Source organism: Pleurodeles waltl, chromosome 3_1 (assembly GCF_031143425.1).
Source record: "Pleurodeles waltl isolate 20211129_DDA chromosome 3_1, aPleWal1.hap1.20221129, whole genome shotgun sequence".
NCBI classification, from domain to species: Eukaryota; Metazoa; Chordata; class Amphibia; order Caudata; family Salamandridae; genus Pleurodeles; species Pleurodeles waltl.
Window position 1 is genome coordinate 1910896040 of NC_090440.1, and position 16535 is coordinate 1910912574.

A 16535-nucleotide genomic window follows, 5' to 3' on the forward strand; every position below is an offset into this window, starting at 1 on the left:
TAACACTTTGAACTAGTAGTGTTTTTCCTGAATGACAAACCTGAGGTATTTTCTGTGAGCAGGATGGATGGGTATGTGGAAATACGCATCCTGGAGGTCTAAGGCTGTCATAAAATCTTGTTTTTGTAGCAGTGGGATTACCATGTAAACATGTTCTGATAGGATGTAAAGATTGAGGGGCCTGAGGTCTAATATTGGCCTGAATGTGCCAATTTTTTTTGGGAATTAGAAAGTATAGTGAATAAACTCCTATTCCTAGCTGAGACTGTGAAACTAACTCTATTGCTTGTTTGAGTAGTAGAGATTAGACCTCTTTTTGTAACAGAATTGTATGTTCTGAGGCTAGCTTGTGAAACCTTGGTGGAATAGTTGGAGGAGTGTTTATCAATTCTAGGCAATAACCATTGCGGATAATTGATAGCACCGAGTTGTCTGTGGTGATATTTTGCCAATGTGTGTGGAACTGCTGTAGTCTTCCCCCACAGGAGAGGCGTGGAGTGGAAGGGAGTGAGGGAAGTCACTGTTTTTGGTGTGTTGCAGGCTGTTCAGAGATCTGGGATTTTCCTCTATTTCTAGAGTATTGTCCTCTATATGTGTCTCTAAATCCACCTTGTTGGTACTGGGTTTGGTAGGCTGGTTTTGTTTGGGAGGTTGATGCCTCTGACAGTTGTGGTTTAAAACCACCTCGAAACTGAGGTTTACGAAATGACCCTCTATATGATGTAGAATAGAGTGCACCCATTGCCTTAGCTGTGTCCAAGTCTTTTTGTAGTTTTTCTATTGCTGTGACTACTTCTGGCCCAAAAAGATATATATATATATTTTTTTAATCGAAGGGCATGTTTAACAAAGCCTGATGTATTTCTGGCTTGAAACCAGAAGATCTTAGCCATGCATGTCTACAAATAGTGACTGCTGTGTTGACACTGCTTGCAGCAGTACCTGCTGCAGCAAGGGCAGATCTTATTTGGTTATATGTAATAGTTTGCCCTTTTTCTACTACCTGTTGAGCCCTTTTTTAGTGCTCTTTGGGGAGATGCTGTATTATATCCTGCATCTTGTCTCAATGTGCTCCATCATAACGAGCTAGTAGTGCTTGTGAATTTGCTAATCTCCATTGGTTTGCGGCTTGGGGCACAACCCTTTTCCCCACAGCATCACATTTTCTGCTTTCCTTATCAGGAGGGGGTGCATCTCCTGAGGACTGACTATTTGCTCTCTTTCTGGCAGCACTAACCACTACTGAATCAGGTGGTACCTGATGGGTGATATAATCAGGGTCAGAAGGTGTGGGTTTGTACTTTTTTTTCTATTCTAGGTATTATAATTCGTGCTTTCATAGGCTCATTAAAAATGGGGTCTGCATGTTTTACCATGCCTGGTAGCATTGGGAGGCATTGGTACCTAGAACGAGTTGAGGATAATGTATTGGATAAAACATCTTCTTCTAGTGGTTCTGTGTGCATTGTAACCCTATGATAGGCTGCAGCCCTAGATATCACCTGATTATATACTGTAGTATCTTCAGGTGGAGATGGTTTAGAGGGGTAGCTGTCTGGGTCGTTGCTTGGGATGGGATCAGGGTCGTAAAGATCCCATGGATCAACGGTGTCTTGTTGTGAGTCATACAAATGGGTTGGAGAATGCATTGGTGTAGGACTTATCTGAAGAGAGGTAGGTAGGTGCGGAGAATGAGGAGGAAAAGACTGAGGAGGTGCTGTCTTCTCTTTGTTTTGGCACTTTAGCTGGGGGCTGCAGTGTCCAATTCCTCCTGAAATGCCAGCTTTCTCTTTGTTTTTAAAGGAGGTGCTGTGACGTTTCTCCCGGTTTCATTATGGGTGTGGATCCTGGACTGCCACTCATCCATAATTTGAAGGATTGGTCCAATCTCTGACTCCTCCTCAGAGGTTTTTTGGCTTTCTTTAAGTCATTTTGAAAGTCCATGTTCCTCTGTATATGCCGTCTTTTTCGGCTCCGAAATGTGATGTTTTTTCGGGATCAAAAAATTATGAGGAAGGTTTCGGCTCTGAAACAGTTTTTCTTATTTTTGAAATTTGTTGTCTACTGGAGTCTGAAATTGAACTTTTTGTCAACTCTGAGGTTTTCGGAGAGGCGGCCTTTTTCAGTGCTGAACTTGAGGGTCGGTCACCGATAGACTATTTTCGGGCAGAGCCATGGCCTTCCGGCAGTGGCATACCCAAGGCCTTCTGTTTTTCTTATGTGAGGGTGCAGGGGCAGACGTACTCACATGCTGGCCAGCTGTGACGGGTCGGTCTTCCTCAGATTCCTGCTCTAAGTCCGTATCTCGGACCGAGACTGCTGTCTGCAGTAGTTCTTCTTCTGTTACGTCAAAATGTTCTCCAGTCTTCTACACCATTTCGAGCCTTCTTGCTCTCCGGTCCCTCAGAGTCTTTTTCAATCGGAAGGATCGACAGACCTCGCAGTTTTCCTCCCGATGGTCTGGAGAAAGGCAGAGGTTGCAAACCCGTTGCTGGTCTGTGTATGGGTACTTCGCGTGGCACCGAGGGCAGAATCGTAATTGAGTCCGATCCATGAGGCTCTCCACATGGTCGTCCCAAATAGGCCTGAGTTGGCCGTGCGCGCCCCAAAGGGCGTACAAAGTTGTTTCCCCGACAGTACAGCTGTGTTGATGGAAGATGACTAACGCGATCAATACAATACCGATGAAAAGAAGGTTTTTAAAAAAAGTTTTCCGAATCGAAATCTCGGAGCGAGATGAAGCACGCCTGAACCCGACAGCGGAAAGAAAACAATCTAACAATAGAGTTGATGCCCAGGCGCAATGGAACCGAAGAGGAGGAGTCACTCGATCCCGTGATCTTAAAAGACTTCTTTGAAGAAAAACAACTTGTATCACTCCGAGCCCAAAACTAGATGATCTGCAGCTACGCATGCCATCGAACATATATATACACATTGGAAACACAATGTTCAGTGTCTTGATACCGAGTGACTGTTTTCCGTCCGATTTCTTACTTGCCATTTAAATGTTAACATTCTTCTTATTCTCTTCACTCTTTATAGGTGCCCGGAGTTTTGTCCGCCAACACCCTCGGAAATAGAGAGACAACACGGAAAGTATTCCATTCTCTTTTTGTGTTCACAAACCACAACTGTAGGACCCAGTATGTTGGGGAGTAGGGCCAGATCATGCTGCCTTTTGGGGGTGGGAGAGGGTTTGGTTGTAAGGGCCTGCCTTATTTAATGTGGACAACAAAACACAAGGAAACTAAGAAAACGCCCAAAAGACACTTCGGATCAATTTTTTGTTTACATATTTTTTAGACTAACTGTTAGATCTATAATGACCCCGTTTCCCTAATCCCCATCATCTCTTTCACTTTTTAATGGTGTAAGGAGTGAGGCTTAAAAGTACAGAGGAAGAGAGAAAAAAAGGAAGATGGGAAAAAAGAAATCAAAACCAAGTAAGAAGAAGACAACAACGCAGTCAGTCAGGCCCCCTTAACCTCACCGCATCTACCACAACACTCTGTGAATTGGGCATTAGCGCTTGTCTGGTGGCCCTGGGTTCCCTCAGTCTTCTGTCCAAGTTTCAAACTCCTTGATCCCGTCAGCGTCTCCCTCTCCACTTTTCTCTTCTGGTCACTCCTCCCTTGAGATGAGCAGGTCCAAGTCCTCTGGGTTCCTCCCGCGTTGATGACCGGCGTGTCTTGTTTTCTCAGCTGTCCCAGTGATCTCTTCTGCGTCCCTCAACCCGAACATTTTCTTCCCGTTGGCTCACCCCTCCAAGCTTTTCCTCCAATGCGTGTCGTTCTCTGGAGAAATGCTTCCGGGTCCCGGTTCCTGGAAATAAGAGTCCTTTGTTAATGTTGTTGCCGCCTCGCTGTAACCAAAGTTCTCTCTTTTCTCCCTTTGGTGAGGAGCGAGGCGGGCGGTGTGAGAAGAGTTCAGGTCCCAGTTCACAGATTCCTCAGGTAAAGAGGGGTTCCCCTCACAACTCTTAAAATATCTATTCTTCTCTTCCAACAGAACAAGGATAGTAGCATGCAATCAGTTTAGGTCAAAACCTTTTTCACTTCCTGGTGGTGCTCTGCAAGTATCTTCCTTGATCTCTACGTTTTTTAATCTGTACGTGTCCCTGCTGCCCACTCTCATTCGGTCCTTTGGACTTGCTGTCATCTCTTACGCAGATGTCACACAGATGATTGTCACTATTTCAGACATCCAACCTGTGGCTGCCAAGTTTACAAATTGTATGTGTGCAGTAAGCAGCTGGATGAAAGTCAATTATCTTAAGTTGAATGACAAAAAAACAGAGGTACTAATGTTTGTCAGTCCTGCCTTTTTGGTCCAAAGCTTGGTAGTTTGAGGATCAAGGTGCCCTCCAAGTGCATGTGAAGTGTGCCAGGAACCTGGGCATGGTTTCTGACAATGCCTTGTCACTTTCTTCCCTTGATAACAAGGTCTTGGCTACCCGTTTTTCCATTCTGTGGGTAGTAAGGAAAATGTTTCCTTTTATCCCCATTGCATCATGTAGGGCAATAGTGTAAGCTTCAACCTCATCACAGATGGATCACTGCAATGTTTTGTATTTGGGGCTAAACAAATGATTGCAGTCTATACTTCAAGTGGGACAGAATGCACCTGCTCATCTTTTTCTTAACTGCTTTGGAATCAGTTGGTGCACCAAACTTGACTGGCCCTATCCTTAAAAGGTCCATGTTTAAATCACTTGTTGGCCCACGGGGCAGTAAATGACTCTGATCCTAGCAGATGGGGTGGTCCATCTCATGGAACTTCCTGCCATTAGCCACCAGTGGTACGGAAAACAATATGGTCTCTACTTTTTCTGAACATTTTGCACCAACCTGTAGTGCCAAGATGCCCTTGGGTTGAAGTTGGGCTTTACATGTTCTTTTCATCTCAATATTTCATTTCCTTATCCATATCCATCAGGACAGCCTCAAAGGTGCTCCAATTTAGGAAAGGCTTAAAGACTCACCTCTTTAGATTCAGAAATACTTTATTTGGTACGTCATTATGACCATAAAAATACATCAAATACCGGTATGCCAGATTTATCATGAAAAATATATACAGATAAAACCCCATCATATCTCTATAGGTTACAAAATTAACCATCCACCCTCAAAAAAAAAAAAATATATATATATATATATATATCTATATATATCTTAGTATTTTTAAAGTTCTAATTTGATATAAGAATACAAGGTTTTTGATCAAAGCTGAATAGATACAGGCTGCTCATACTAGTGATAGCTGCAACCGGTTATCCTGTATTCTTTAAGGCATTCCTTTCTGTTTTATTACATAGACCAGAAAGGACGCTATAGCAGAACTAATCTTTGTCATTCATTTTCATCAGGTATGGACATGCCTTTTTATATGTAAACAAACCTTCTTTTAAAAAGGGGCCTTTAATAGTTTTTCCTGCTTTCATGGTAAAATTGACAGAAAACGGTTATTTGCAAGGTTGATTGGATTGATACACTGTCACAAGTGCATTTGATATCCTTGTGTGCCCACTTGGAAAAGCGAAATCTTGTTAGTCGGAATCTGTGGTATGAGTTATGGACCCATCTGTAGAGAAAATAAGTATGTTTGACCACTGACTTTGTGTTTCACCACTGTGCATATTAGTTGTTCAATGTTCACCAGCAGCAAATTACATTTTGTATTCGGTATAGCTTCCTATTGGCTTTAACGTGGCGTTAGACATTGCAGTTGAGCTGTGTTTTTCCACATGGTAAACCACGCTGTGGTTTTCATAGATTCTCTCACCAAACACTAATCATGATAAGGAAGGGCATATTTTATGTTTTTCTCTAGTCAGACTTGGGAAGAACAGGCCTTGAAAACTTGGCCAACCTTCGACACGTGTTTCTTCCAAGTCTGACCTACAGTAGCCAGCACGTTTTGACTATTAGGGGGAAGGGATAAAAGGTGTCCCTGGGCAGCAGCGAGGGGAATTTTCCGAGACTTCAGTCAGGAGCGGAAGTCAGCTGCCTGACCTGTCCCGTACGGGTGGATAATCTCTTTCTCGCAGTTGAACAGGAGTCATCAACTTGCAAGCATGAGAAAGATAATGAGCAGTGATAGGCCCTACGGTGAAGAATTCTGACTTTTATTCTTTGCTTTGAAGTTATGCTATAATATAAATCACATACATTTGCTGTGTACATTGCAATTGAGAATCCATTTGATATGTTTTCCTTTAATTGGTGTGACAATTTTTAAACGTGTGCCTCCAACCTACTAATCGCCTCTCTCAGGAACCTCTTGGCGAAGTAATAATAAACATCTTCTTTAAACTAAGAAGTGCAATCCAGAGATTGTTTTCAGCTCGGTCATTAGTGAAAGCAAAACATTTTGTCAAGTCGACAGTCTGGGAGTAGAATTGGAGATTGGAAGTGCACGATTTAAAAGTGTAATTGTTTTTTTTTTGTTTTGTTTTTTTAGAGATTTAAAGGAAGCACGGCAGACCATGTTTGAAAATGCATGTGAAGTTAAGCTGCCTTATGGTGCTGTGAGAAACATGTTTTCTTGTTTATCAGGGCTTTCTAAGTCTTGGGATGAGTGCTTGGATAAAGCAAAAGTGTTTTCATATTTAAAAAAGGTGCTTTTTGAAAACAATTATGTATTTTTTGTTCTTGACAGAAGGGTTTGGATACTTTTGTCTGCTTACAGAAAAATGCATGAGAGATGTAAGCAGTTAGAACATGAAAATAAGAATTTACGTGAGCAAATTAGCCAGAACAAAATTATTCCAAGCTAAACTGAAATCTACAAAGTTGTTGCAGGAGAATCTGGCTTTTCGCATTCCAGTAATGAGGAGGTTAAAAAAGGTGGGGGCCAGTGTAAGCCTCATGAGCAGAGCGTAGATCTCCGTTCCCAGAGCAGCCCACAGTTTTTGGCAGGAGGTGAAGGGCATTCTTTAAAGGATTACACTGAGCAAGAAGTTGACGATGTTATATTCAGACCACTTTTTCAAAGTAAGATGTGTAAAATTAATTCAGACAAGGCAAAGATACTGTCGCAAAATGTGCAGTTTCTGGGAATTCAGTGGAATCCAGAAAATAGACAGATGTTGTCACAGGTGAAACAAAAGATTTTAGAGTTTCTTACTATTTGCACTAAGCAAGAGACACCGAGTTTCATGAGATGGTTTGATTTTTGGAAACCGTATAGCCCTCATCTGAGTAAAATATTAACCCTTTGGTACAAAGTAACAAGGAAAAAACATGAATTTGAATGGAGTGAGAAGCAGCTGCGTGCTTTTGATTTGGCAAATGAAATAATTCAACAGACTAGATTTGTGCGCAGTGCAAGAGGGAAACACTGATGTAAACTTGAGTATGTGGTAGAAACAGGGGAGGACAAGGGTGCCCCTGGGGCTTTGGATTAGAAAACTATCTGACTTTGTGGAGCGCTGTACTCCTTTTGAAAAACAGCTTTTGACTTGTTATTGGTCTCTAGTGAATACTGAGCAAATGACATTAAATGATAATGTAATTCTGAAACCTGAACTACCAATCATGCAGTGGGTGATGAGTTCACCTAAATCTCACAGTATAGGACAGGCACAAGAGGCTAGTATCATACTTTGGATCTGGTACATACAAAACAGGGCTCAAGTAGGACCTACAGGTACTACAGCCCTACATAAACATATGTCACAAGTCCCTTTATAGGATGAGGAGAGGGTGCAGGGAGTACCACAGGTAAAAGAGTTACCAGTGAAATTGAGTGCACCATTTGAATTCTTGTCCCCCGAGGATAGAAAGCGTGTTTGTTTGACCAATGATTCATTGAAATATGTGAGTACGAAAAGACAATGGAAAGCAGTGTTACACAATACAGTTACAGAAAAGTTGTCTACCACAGGAGAAGGAAAAAGTAACAAATATGCAGAGTTGTACAATGTGTGTCAGACTTTAAAGCAAGAGCTGCTTGACACGTGTCATTTTTACACCGATTCTTGGTTCACTGCCAATGGATTCGCCGTTTGGTTGGCTTGTACATAACTGGTTAATTCATTCAAAGGAGGTGAGGAGCAAAGAGCTGGGGCAGGAAATGTGGGAAATGTTAAAACAGAGCATAGTCATGGATGCTCATTGTCCCATTGACTCATTAGAACGCTGGTTCAATTCCCTTGCACATGTTAAGGAGAAATGTTCAAAGACAGAAGTGTCAACCCAGAATTCTGACTTGGTGGGGATGACTAAGTGGGCGCACCAGAAATGTGGACATCTGGGAGAAAAAGCCACTCACAGGTGGGCAGAGATTAGAGAGATGCACATTCCCCTAGATTTGATAAAAACTGTGATTTTGCAATGTCCTATTTGTCAGCACACACAACAGAGATCTGTCCCACAAACAGTCAAAGATCAGTTGGGGAGAGGAAAGTTACCAGGACAGATATGGCAAATTGATTAGGGTTTAGGGGGAGTGATTGCTACAGATTACCAAGGAGAAATCAAAGTTATTATGATAACTAGAAGAGAATCTGATTCATTCATACAGATTGGAGACAGAATTGCCCAACTTGTCATAAGTGCAGTAAATGGACGTTTGGTAAGGAAAGAGTCTGCCCCAGCCCTTCTGGCAGTGCCAGGAAAGGGAAGCTGTGGTGCAGCAGATAAAAACCTCAGTGCTAAGGTGTGGGTTGAATCCCCAAATGACCCTCCAGAACCTGCAGAAATCATAACAAAGGGCCCCAATAACGTCCTGCTGATTATAAAACAAGGAAAAGAGAATGGAGGGCACGTTTCAGATGACAAATGTTATTTTTGAAGAAAAGTCATACTTTTTTCTTTTGCAGATCCTACTACGACTCGCCACTGACCATGAGTGTGCTCTCCCTTTGGGTGTTTGCGTGTGGGGTTGGGGGAGGGACCACACCCCCAACCTGATCCTGATTGATTAAAGTACAAAACCCCATGGATTCATTTTGCGCAACTGGTGCCTTCAGTTCAAGTTCTACATTGGATCAATACAGAGTACCATTGCAACTTGTTTGATGACTTTCTTCCACTGGAACTAAGCAACATTGCCAGTTAACTGTCTGTTTTTTCGTGTGGAAACCTGACTTTCACTTCCATTCCAGCAAACCTTCAAGGTGGACCGTGTATCTTTACATGGGTAAAACTCATGCTACGTCAACTTGCTATTTTAGAGACACTATTCAATCAGTAATTATCCCAATCAGAGTATTTAAGACTCAGTCTTTTCATTGTAGGTGTCTCTGATTTGAAAGGTTATGCGATCAATACGTTAACCCACTTCCATTGCTTTACAGTGATTGCTTTTATCATTCAAACCTGATTTGCTTATAATGTTTTTTTTTTTGTTTTTTTTTTTCTTTGAAATAAGAGAAGTAAACAAAAGTCATTGGTCAGGGAGTGGAGATGTAGTGAAAATAAGTATGTTTGACCACTGACTTTGTGTTTCACCACTGTGCATATTAGTTGTTCAATGTTCACCAGTAGCACATTAGATTTTGTATTTGGTTTAGCTGCCTACTGGCTTTAACGTGGCATTAGACATTTTGTATTCAGTTTAGCTGCCTATTGGCTTTAATGTGGTGTTAGACATTGCAGTTGAGACATTGTAGATGAGCTGTGTTTTTCCACATGGTAAACCAAGCTGTGTTTTTGATAGATTCTCTCACCGAACACTAATCATGATAAGGGAGCGCATATTTTGTGGTTTTCTCTAGTCAGCCTTGGGAAGAACAGGCCTTGAAGACTTGGCCAACATTCGACGCTTGTTGCTTCCAACTCTGACCTACAGTAGCCAGCATGTTTTGACTATTAGGGGGAAGGGATAAAAGGTGTCCCTGGCAGCAGCAAGGGGAATTTTCCGAGACTTCAGTCAGGAGCGGACGTCAGCTGCCTGACCTGTCCCGTACGGGTGGAAAATCTCTTTCTCGCAGTTGAACAGGAGTCATCAACTTGCAGGCATGAGAAAGATGACGAGCAGTGATAGGCCCTACGGGGATGAATTTTGACTTTTATTCTTTGCTTTGAAGTTATGCTATAATATAATCACATATATTTGCTGTGTACATTGCAATTGGGAATCACTTTGATATATTTTCCTTTCATTGCTGTGACTGTTTTTAAACGTGTGCATCCAACCTACTAATCTCCTCTCTCGGGAACCTCGTGGTGAAGTAATAATAAATGTCTTCTTTAAACTAAGAAGTGCATTCCAGAGACTGTTTTCAGCTTGGTCATTAGTGAAAGCAAAACACCATCTAAGGTAGCTCTGAAGTCCCTGATGAGTGAGATAGGATGAATATAGCATAACTACCAGTTTAGTTTCATCCCCAGGGTTAGCTGCTCACCCATATTTTCCCCTAATTGCTTCAAAACGTTTTTGGGAAACAGTACTATATCCCCAGGGGTGTCCCACAGATACATTTTGATCTTTGGGAGCTAAAGTATCTTATGTGCTTGGACCAGCAACATACAGGGCCCGATTAGGAGTTTGGTGGACGGTTTTCACTGTGCAGAACTTCCGACGGGGAGGTTGACGCAACACTGGCTACCTCCATGTCGGGCCCATTAATGAGGCCAAAGTCTCTAATAATGTCATGCATAAAATTAGCTTCAGTTTTAGACCAGATTGAGTGTCAAATTAACAGTGATCTTGCCTCTATGATTGCTGTTATGGGCTGTAGGTCAAATTCGAGATGGATGATGGTGCTTCGGGTTGATTTTGGTTCGCTATCATCCTTCTTAAGAATTTGTCTTGTTGTTTTTGCAAGATGTTATTATTCCCCAAACCAGTCCCATATGTTGCGGCAGATCCTGCCATTATATAATGTTAGCATTTCTGGTATGCGGTGAGACCCAACTTTGGCAGCAAATCTAAATATCACCTCAATGTTTCGACCATGTTTATTGCACTACTCTTTGTGTCTTTTCCATTCCCTGTTGTCTGAAAACCTAAGGCCTAGATAGCTAAAGTGCTTTGTTGCTTGCAATCGTACTGATCGTTAGCTAGAAGGGATAGGTTCTCCCTTTTTTATTACTAAATGACAGGGTGAAGGTTTTTCCCTGAATTATCTTTATGTTAATGCCTATGCATTCGCTAGAGGAGTTAATAAGGACTAGTAGGCTTGCGAAAATCATTACCAAGTGATGGAAGTCACTCATCGAGGCAGCGGATATAAAATTGAAAAAGGGAATGGGGCCAGGACACACCTGCCTTACCCCCCCCGAGTATATTAAAACAGTCAGGTATTTCCCCTTGTGCTCCATACCGAACCTTTGCAGTTAATTTGCTATACATTTGGGCACATAGTGCTATAATATCTTTCGGGGGCCCCCAGGGCAGACATACAATACCAAAGCTTGTTATGGTTCACCAAGTCAAACGTTCTACTTAGGTCCATGAAACACATATAGAGATTTCCTGTTCAAGCCTTTAGATATTTCTCTATTATGAGATTTACATTTAGGCATTGTTCAAGGTTCTAAAGCCATAATGTGCACTGGAAAGTATACTGTTGGCCTTGGCCCATTCTACTCATCTTTCCAACAGGACTCCACCCGGTATTTTTGCAGAGGAATCCAACAGTAAGATGGGTGTATAGCTTTTTGGGTTCTGTTTGGAGCATTTTGTAAATACTGGAATAATTATGGATTCGGACCAGGATGCTGGCATACACGCCATCCCAGCCACATTGCATACCTGTGTGAGAAGGAGCACCCACTGGTCTGGAAAATGCTTGTACATGTCTATGGGTACACCGCCTAGGCCGGAAGCTTTCCCCTACGCCGATTTAGCTAATGCTCTCTGTATTTGCTCTATGTTAAAAGTAATATCAAATTGCGTAGGGTCCGATGAAGGTCCATCTTCTGAATTTAGCTCAGAAGAAGGTGCAAAAATTGAGAACTCCCCTCTTTAAAGAACACTAAATCAGAATGTATTAATCGTCCACAACTCAGCTTCTTTTTCTATTACTTACAGAATGTAACCATGCCTTTGACAACGTACAATGCTTAGCTGTCTTTTGTCTAGATTTGCACTATAGAAATACCATATACATACAAGTGACTTTAATATTTAGTGTACCAAATAAACATGTGTTCATGGACAATGATAGCATATCCTACAAGTGTGCCTGAGAGAGACCACTTGACAGCATGTCTGCTGTGGAGACAATGTCGTGTGGCATGTGTGCAGACTTTTGCATGTACAGGTCAGATAGATTATATATCAGTGCGTCCAGATGAGGATGCAAATAGGTGAACATTAATTCAGCCGGCTCAGAATGACAAAGAAGTGCGTTATTACTCAGCATGTTCAAAAAATGACACAAATGAGTGCGCTTTCTATCAACCCGTCCAGGAGAAGATGTACACCCTGAAACACGTCTAGAGATACACAGCGCTGGCTGCTCTAACAAAGGTGAAAAACTAAAATCTCTCACTAATCGTGCATTGCATTTACCAGAATACATTGGGACAAAAAGAGTGCTGGGATGTGAGGCAGTGTGCTCCCACCCTCCTTTTAAATGACTGGAAGTATATGTCAGTGCTCCCAGGAAGAACAAAATACAGTGCACGACACAGAAGAACAAGCACTGGTAAAGCCAATGGGTGAGAGGTTGGCTGCCATCCTTTTGGCTTTGTCAATGCTCGTTTTGTTCTGGGTTTTGCAAAACTTTATTGATGTAGCAAAAATATGTTTTGATCTCAAGAAGCACAGACTGCCATTTTAGTCTCTGGCACTGAAGGGAACTACTCTGTGTGGATAGGCTCACTGTGAAAGGGCAGAATGTCATTATTTACAGTTAAGTAAGTCAACAGCTGATGCGGGCTGACCCAGAGACCCTGTTGCATACTGGGGTGGGTAGAAGAAAAATGTGGATGACAATAACAGACCAATGGATGAAGTGGGCTGGCTGAAAGCTCCTGAAAGTATGCTATACACATGATTTTAGTACAATCAAAGTTCCTTACTAACACCAGGCCTAAAAATCAACATCTTTACAAAGGGACACTTGCATTATAGTAGCAGCGGATGTAAGCATTAGACGGTTTTGTTTTGAAGGGACAAAAGCTAGTGTCTGAAGTGGAAAAAATATGCATTTAATCTGCGTGTCCATGTGAGAACACAAACATCTGTGCAAGGCATGAAACGCATAAACTGGTGGAGCTGAGAAGTGCTCCACAGTAAGAGTAGTATGCAGGAGAGCATATTCTACAGCAAAATGGAACAGAACCGGCAGCCATGAGTTTAAGAATTGAATGGCTTAATTTGTAAAGGTTCTATATTCATTCTGCCTAAAGGTGCTGCAACATGACTCATGTTTGGCGAGCTTGTACTTAAGGGCTACATCAGTGACACATTGGTTTTATTGGGTCACCAATAAGAAGTATAGCAGGATAGTATAGCAGGATTTCTAATCCTTTCTTCAAATGGCCTCTAGAACAATCACTGGGGGGGAGCGGTCACTTGGGGGTGGACCCATGCGATGTTACGTCAGCAATCTTGCGTTTCAATGCACAGCTTGGGTTCATCTGCGTGCTCTGCACACATCAAACTACCTTTTACGCACTCCCTGCGTCACATCTTACAGTCTGCCATTTTAATACTCCCTGTGGCAAAACTGGATATGTGATATTACACTGCGGTTTGCTGTCTGTGGAACACAGCTCAACTTTTACCCTGGTCTCTGGCACATCACCGTTGCTATGCGGAAGAAGAGCCCCACAAAGACGTACGAGCGATACATGCTACGGAGTCAGTGACACAATACATGTGCTGTTTATCTACAATATGCTCTAGCAGAGTTAATCATCAAGGGCCAGCAGTATACTTCCAGTCGTCTCCTCTCTCAAGCCTTTACAGTCTAATGTATCCAGGTTGTGCAGAGCGCTATAAAACTGAACATGTACTCTTGTAATAATGCTTCTTGTTTAAAGCAACTATGGGAGAGAATCAACTTTGCAATTTTGAAATGATATTGGTTTTACATATAGCATTTACCATTCAGCATTAATATTTATAATAATATAATATTGTTCCCACAGTGCTGACATTTTCTTTCAGGTGTGATGTTTTGAAAGCTTTTGTTTTGAACCCATCTGTACAATTATGTCACAGTATATGCGGTCTTGTAAAAGCTGCAAAGGAGGAAACAATAGTTATTCTCAAGAGTTGTTGTGATCCTGGAGGAACAGGCTTTAATTTTCAGACTACTTCTTTACATCATGTATGCCATATTTCCCATGCTTTTTCAGCTGTGAATTTTAATGAGTGGTTCAAAGCTATGCGGATGTGTGAACTGCTGTATGTGTCACTGTGTATGCATTTTACGTTTCAAGTGCTTTTAGATTCTAGCACTCCACATTTATGCTGGTTTGAGAGGACGGCTTGATTTCCTGCTTTTCCCTTTATATCGGTTTACACTGGTTGGTTCTAGATGAATGGGCATGTTTTAGATTTTTGCGTCTTGTACTGGACACGCACTAAGGTGTAAGTCCTTCTGTACATACTGAATGTTATAGTTAACCTTCTTGGTTTTGTTGTATCTGGTGAGATGCTGGGCATTTTGTCCATTTGTTAACGATATTTTGCACTTTCAATGTTTTTTTAGTTTATATATCTTTGCTTTACTGTAGCGAATATTTACCGTTGCTCGCTGCATTTCGTTTGCTGTGGATACCGTGTTTATTGGATCTAGGTCTGTTGTCATTTTTTTTAGTTCATAATGAGATAATTACTGTATCTTGAATAATGCGTACATGTGGTGTTAGTAGTCTTTGTTGAAGATGCAAGAGGTGTTGAGTCTTTGGTATTGTCTCATTGCAGTGTTGCTCTTCCTTGCTGAAGGAAATATTTTTGGATGCTATGTGATGGCGCTATGAGCTGAGTGAAGAAGCTTCTGTCGGGCTACAGTGTTCCAAGTCTAAGAGAACCCTACTATATATAGGCAGTTCCGCTGTCTCGGAGTACGTAAAGAGCTGCGCTATAAAGACTCGGCGCTTCTGGTGTGGTCGTAGGTAGGGCTAGGATGTTTTGAGTTTATATGAGTTTTATACTCCTTATTCCTACAACAGAACTTGAAGAATAAAGTAACTTAGATACCTGAGCAACACATGGTAAATCATCACCTTAACAACAATTCAAACTGTCTAAAGATGTATACGATCAGATCGCTAGCAAAGCACGCTTGGCAATGTCAGAAGACCTCTTCTTCTCACCTCCCTCATTTCACACATCACCTTGCTTCAGGACTGCAGAAGTCAACTTAAACCAATAGGAGCAGAAAGGGTGGAAAGGCTGCATTCGGCCCATGGCTCTTACCCAAATACCATGGTCCCATCTGCTCGGATTCCAAACTGGGCATTCTGTATTCCTCTGGAATTACGAACCAGTCTGCCGTCGCTCACTACGTTCCCAAGGCACGCACTTGTGGCTACATCGAAGAAACCTCCGTTCTGTGCCACAATGCACTGCGCTGGTTGTGCTGTTTCCTCCACTGTTGAAGTCCTGTTGACCTGGCATCCGCTTGTCCCACCAGGTTCTAGCACAGACAGTGTCCTCAACGGATTGTTCACAAAAGTGAAGTGTCCATATACAGCTTTTTGTTTACCATTCTCATCGGGAAACATGGACACAAACGCTCTCACAGTTGCCACGGGAGGCTCTGCGATGCGATTGCCAGGCCATGATTCGTGAGTTACGTTGCCATGCACTTTGGGTTGACAATCGCGGACGTGTCGGTGGTGGTGAAGAGGGCCATGAAACGGAGTAGAATATGGCAGCAACAAGTCGTCGTTTAAGGAATTTCTACAAGAAAGGAGAGCAGGGTTGTTAACACAATCACAGCATGTATTTTACTGGCAGTATTTATGTAGCACAGACATATCCCTGAAGGGCATCAGAGGAAATGCATGTAAAAGGGAGATCCATACTAGACCTGTACTGCACCAGACAGTCGTGGAGCAGAAACAGGAAGGGTTGTGGTGGCAGCAAGAAGAGAAGAGGGTCGGGTGGCCGAAGGGAAGAACTCAGCAAAGCTCACATTACAAGGCCAAGGCCTGTCATATTTTCTGTCGCCCTTAACCCCTTCGCTGCCAGGCCTTTTCCCCCTCCTGTGCCTAGCCTTTTTTTGGCTACGTGGGGCAGTTCACGCTTAGGCCCTCATACCTTTTTGTTTACATAAGCTACCCACGCCAAATTTGCGTCCTTTTTTTCCAACATCCTAGGGATTCTAGAGGTACCCAGACTTTGTGGGTTCCCCAGAAGGAGGACTTTGTTTAAAAAAATTATAAAAATGGGAAAAAAGGGCAGCAGAAGGCGGCTTGTGGTTTTTCCCCTGAAAATGGCATCAACAAAGGGTTTGCGGTGCTAAAATCACCAGCTTCCCAGCTTTCAGGAACAGGCAGACTTGAATCAGAAAACCCAATTTTTCAACACAATTTTGCCATTGTACTGGGACATACCCCATTTTTACGATTTTTTGTGCTTTCAGCCTCCTTCCAGTCAGTGACAGAAATGGGCATGAA

General features: G+C 42.3%; 1 protein-coding gene across 2 annotated transcripts in view; it reads right to left on the bottom strand.

Annotated features, from left to right (window-relative positions):
• Nucleotides 1-16535, bottom strand: part of NAGPA (N-acetylglucosamine-1-phosphodiester alpha-N-acetylglucosaminidase) — a 131395-nt gene that overhangs the window by 85927 nt on the left and 28933 nt on the right. The window contains exon 2 of one of the 2 annotated variants that reach the window (XM_069226096.1): nucleotides 15331-15816. The exons of the other annotated variant lie outside the window; for it this stretch is intronic. Within the exon in view, the coding sequence (XP_069082197.1) occupies nucleotides 15331-15816 (486 nt within the window). The remainder of the gene's footprint in view (nucleotides 1-15330; nucleotides 15817-16535) is intronic. 2 annotated transcript variants of the gene reach the window in all.